A 4,437-nucleotide genomic window follows, 5' to 3' on the forward strand; every position below is an offset into this window, starting at 1 on the left:
GAACATCTGGAGAAGACAAAAGCTGACACTAATCCAGCATTAAGATGTTTTTAACTCAAATACAAGTCCATAATCCATAACTCTTCCTCCAGTGGAAAAAAAGTGTTCTGGTGTGAATCAGGAGAGAAATCTGCACAGATCAAGCAGCGTTTAAACCGCTCTAAACACATATGTGGCTGGATTCTGATGTGAGAGACAACAGCAGATGCACTTTTTCACTGGAGGAAGAGTTAGGGATTATAGACTATGTATTTGAGTTAAAAAGGTCTTAATGCTGGATTAGTTTCAGCTTTTGTCTTCTCCAGATGTTCACTGATGGACTGGAGTGCTGTGGATTATTGTGATGTTTTTAATCAACTGTTTGGACTCATTCTGACGGCACCCATTCACTGCAGAGCAATGGATAAACTATTCTTTTGAAGTCCATATAAAACACCTTCACAAACTTACAAAATAAAATCCATATTGGCTTTATTTGCACAAATGCATGTACTAAAAATGAAAAGAAACTGAACCACATTTACTTGTTAGAATGATTAAACATTCAGGTTTTTAAACCAATCGCAGCTTTTGATTTAATTTCACTCAAAGTACACGTAGTTGACTACTTGATATTTCAGATTTAAAAATAAAATTTAAAAAGCTGATTTTGCAAATAAAAACCTTGCATTTAGGATCATACTGCCATTTAAAAGATGCAACTTCCTATTATAGTTGGACAATCAATTCCAGTGTGCAGTTAAAGTTTGAGAAGTCAGTTTCATTGCCTACAATACATACTGAAATGAAAAGTGAAAAGTGAAAGTCTTTGTGGCACTGGAATTTTTGGGCGGAGTGTTAGAAAAGTTTTCACTTTCCAGTTGACGAGAGACTCTGACATGAGGTCCGTCTCGCTTCTCTTTGCCTAAAGGTCAATCTGAACAAAACCAGATTCATTATCAGGAACTCAGGAGCTGCTGAACACCAAAAGCCACATTAACACTACGTTTCATCGAGAGAGATATATATATACACACATTTGCAAAGTGAAGCAATGAAATCAAATGATGCAAGCACCACATATGCATTTCTGAATGCTTTTTATTAGAAAAAATAGATATAGAGAAAATAAAAATCTTGCTATTCACTGGCTCACGGCGAGCCCAATCTTTGTGCCGTGCATGCTGGGATGGTGAGCGCATGTGGGGCTTAAAGCCAAGTCCAGCGGAGCACAGCAGGAGTTTGACTCCAGACGACATGCTTCTGAGTGCTTCAGCGTCAGTCACAAGAGCGATACGGTAGTGGAGTTTCACCGGATCAGGAAAGCGAGACCGGCGCCGATCCCAGCGCATCCCACCACAGCCATCAAAGCATTACGAATCACAGACTCCACATCCTCCACGCGGAAAAACTCCACGAATCCATGCTGCAGACACACACACACATTAGCCCTCAAAACACATTCAAAACTTTCTGAATGCTTTAAGACCCACTTTTTACAATTAATTTTTAAAGAGATATTACAGGTTTTTTGCGTTTGGTTCATTTTGGCCTGCATTTATATGGAGCACCATTAGTGTCAAAATACTTTGTAAAATGAGCTATGAAGTTATATTAAGGTCTCAACTTTTGTAAATAGGCCTATATTTAATATTTTTCTAACATCTCACACTTTTAGGACTGAATTTCGTCGATAAGCATGAATGTGCGTGTCCATTGATGAACCACTGCAGAATAAAAAAAAAAATATTCGATCACTTTCCATCTGAAAGTGAATGAAAGCAATTTATTTAGTTTGTCAGAAATAAATTTAAGATTGATCAATTTGTACTGTTTTTGAGCAATCTGGAGTTATAAGTTTAAGGAATTATGAAATTCCATTCATTCCAATACCGGTAATTCATATGCGTGTATGCATGTATATGTATATGTGTGTATATATACACACACACACGCCCTCATTTGCAAGTCATCTGCTAAATGACTAAAATGCAAAGTTTAACAAAACCCCCCTCCCTCCATTTCACTTGCATAAGCTTTCACTTTCAGATGAAAAAGTTACTTTTTTTTTAATTACTTTTTTTATTCTGCAGTGGTTCTTTAATAGATGTGCATATTCCTGTTCATCGACAATTCAGTCCAAAAGTGTGAGATGTTAAGGAAAAGAAAGAAAAAAAAAAAGTGTTACACAATAACTGCAAAAACAATTCCACAAGTATTTTTGACACTAATGGTGCTCCATATAATGCGGGTCAAACTGAGTGTATTTTTTATTTATTGCTTTATAAAATAATGATTCTTCGAATGCATTATTGGGGTTAATGATGCGTGTGAGTTTAATGGAGGTCTGTCTGATACATGAGCTCCTGGGGTTGAGTTTGTTGAATGGACTGAACGTTGTGTGTGTGTGTGTGTGTGTGTGTGTGTGTGTGTGTGTGTGTGTGTGAGAGAGAGAGCGAGATCACACACACACACACATGAGAACAGCTCTGAATTATGCAGTGACGGAAACACAAGCTGTTCCCATTAGAGTGCGAGTGAGATTTTCCTCTGGCGTCACTCACCCAGCCCTTGTTGTTGAGCAGCCAGTCGTGCTGATCGGAGATCAGATAGGAGGAGATCTGCTGGGCCACCGTCTCCACGCACCGCTCCCTCTGCAGCTCTTTCAGACGCGAGCACACCACGGCCCCGAAGGCCACCAGACTCACGATCCGGCCCCAGTTGGTGGTGTTGTCGTTGAACATAGTCTCTGCTATACAGCCGATGAAGCTCATGTCGTCCGCTTGAGATTCCAGCTGCAGACGCTGCAGCATTCCTGCAGAAGACACTTAACATCAGCAACTCCACCCACATCATATACTTCAAACCAGTGTTATTTCAGTATCACTGAGATAATTATAGCTTTTATTATATAAAATGCACTATATATAGAGAGAGATTTAGTAATTTTGCCGTGTATTCTTGTCACTTATGTCTATACTGTTAATTTTTATTTGCTTTCATAAATTGTAGTACTTAAGGTTTATTTCAAGTATATTAAAACCATTTTTACGGTTTTAATTTTAGTTTAGAAATGTAATACTCATTTCGCAATTTTTTTTTTTAAATAATAAAAAGGGGTGCATGCAGTAATAACACGGTAACATTCAAAACCGTGCTATTTTTCCCCACATTCACTCATTAATGAGAAGTTGCTGATCAGATCAGAATCTATCTGCCATATGCCTTGTGCTTTATATATATATTTTTTACATTTGACCTTTTGTACAGTTGTATTTAATCTGTATTTATGTTATCTGTATGCACCAAGGGTCTGAGAGTAACGCAGTTTCAATTCTCTGTGTGTGTGTGCTGTACATGTGGAAGAATTGACAATAAAGCAGACTTGAGATACAACACGGTCTCATAAAACAACGATTCTTCTAGATTGTGAACTCCGGGTGAACGCTTTTTGTTGTGTTCTAATGTAGTTTAATCGTGTGAAGAATAACTTACGAAAACTCTCAAATTTGAACCTGTGAATAGAATTTCGCAAGCGAGTGTACTAAAACAACCCGATTTAACATTAGACCGCGGTCACGTCTTGCGCGTTTCTATATCTGCGCACAGAGTCGTGTATCTACAGTTCCACCCACAGCTTCTCTCCCAGGCGCTGTTTCCGAGTATCTGACCCAAGCGCTGATAAACCTCCCAGACCGCCATCACGAACTGCGCTTTGACGCGATGCAAATTAAAACAAATGTAAAAAAAAAATAAAAAAAATTTACCCTCCACCGAAAAACAGATTTACATTCAAAATGACTGCAGAAAAACACTATAAATGTTAAAACTAGAGTAAAAAAATAAAATACGAACACGTGATGTATTCCAGGAAAACGTGTAATATTAACGTTACACACACACACACACACACACACACACAAAAAGCCAGAAGTACCGGATAGTTTGAATATAATTGTGGACTATTACTACATTGACGTCACACGTCTCATCCGAGTTCAAAGTGAAACAGAGCTACATTGTTGCAGATTTCTGGGGGTTCCCCGCGGACTTCCGCTACTGCAACACTGTAGCCGCTGGTCGAAGCGACCCGAACAGCGTGATATTTAGCCTCTGGAACGCGAACTGAACCATGGGAACCCCGCCAAAACCGATGTTTACCGAGGGATAGTTTGGTTGCAAACACCTGGCAACCCTGCGCAGCTTTGTTTGGGGAGATAGCGAGTGCGCATGCGCTAGTCTTACCTTTGTACGCGATCTCGTGCTTCACGAGAACGTCCGCGACAACGCGAGTCACCGTCGGTAGCGCGTGATGCAGCTTCCGGTCCCGCGGACACATTCCGGTGCGCGTGCGGTAGAAGTCCAGCAAGAGCTGTCTCGTGTCGCGGTCCAGTTCGGCGGAACCGAGCTCCTGCGGGTCCGGTGTGCTCGGTAGAGATCCGTCCGCCGCGGAAACGA

General features: G+C 40.3%; 2 protein-coding genes across 2 annotated transcripts in view; one reads left to right on the plus strand and one right to left on the minus strand.

The window, feature by feature from the left end:
* Positions 1–784: 784 nt before the first annotated feature.
* mcl1a (MCL1 apoptosis regulator, BCL2 family member a) lies at positions 785–4,435 on the minus strand (the record flags this gene model as incomplete). The annotated part of the gene is made up of 3 exons (XM_016257952.1): positions 785–1,405; positions 2,544–2,794; positions 4,225–4,435. Coding segments are annotated over 3 exons (579 nt in total), but the record flags the coding sequence as incomplete, so codon positions are not given.
* The window catches only part of LOC107571624 (Golgi phosphoprotein 3-like), a 24,033-nt gene continuing 21,099 nt past the window's right edge, over positions 1,504–4,437 (plus strand). Inside the window, exon 1 of the mRNA XM_016257958.1 lies at positions 1,504–1,514. The gene's annotated coding sequence lies outside the window, so the exon portion shown is untranslated. The remainder of the gene's footprint in view (positions 1,515–4,437) is intronic.

Source organism: Sinocyclocheilus grahami, unplaced genomic scaffold (genome assembly GCF_001515645.1).
Source record: "Sinocyclocheilus grahami isolate Dianchi unplaced genomic scaffold, SAMN03320097.WGS_v1.1 scaffold1622.1, whole genome shotgun sequence".
Taxonomy (NCBI): domain Eukaryota; kingdom Metazoa; phylum Chordata; class Actinopteri; order Cypriniformes; family Cyprinidae; genus Sinocyclocheilus; species Sinocyclocheilus grahami.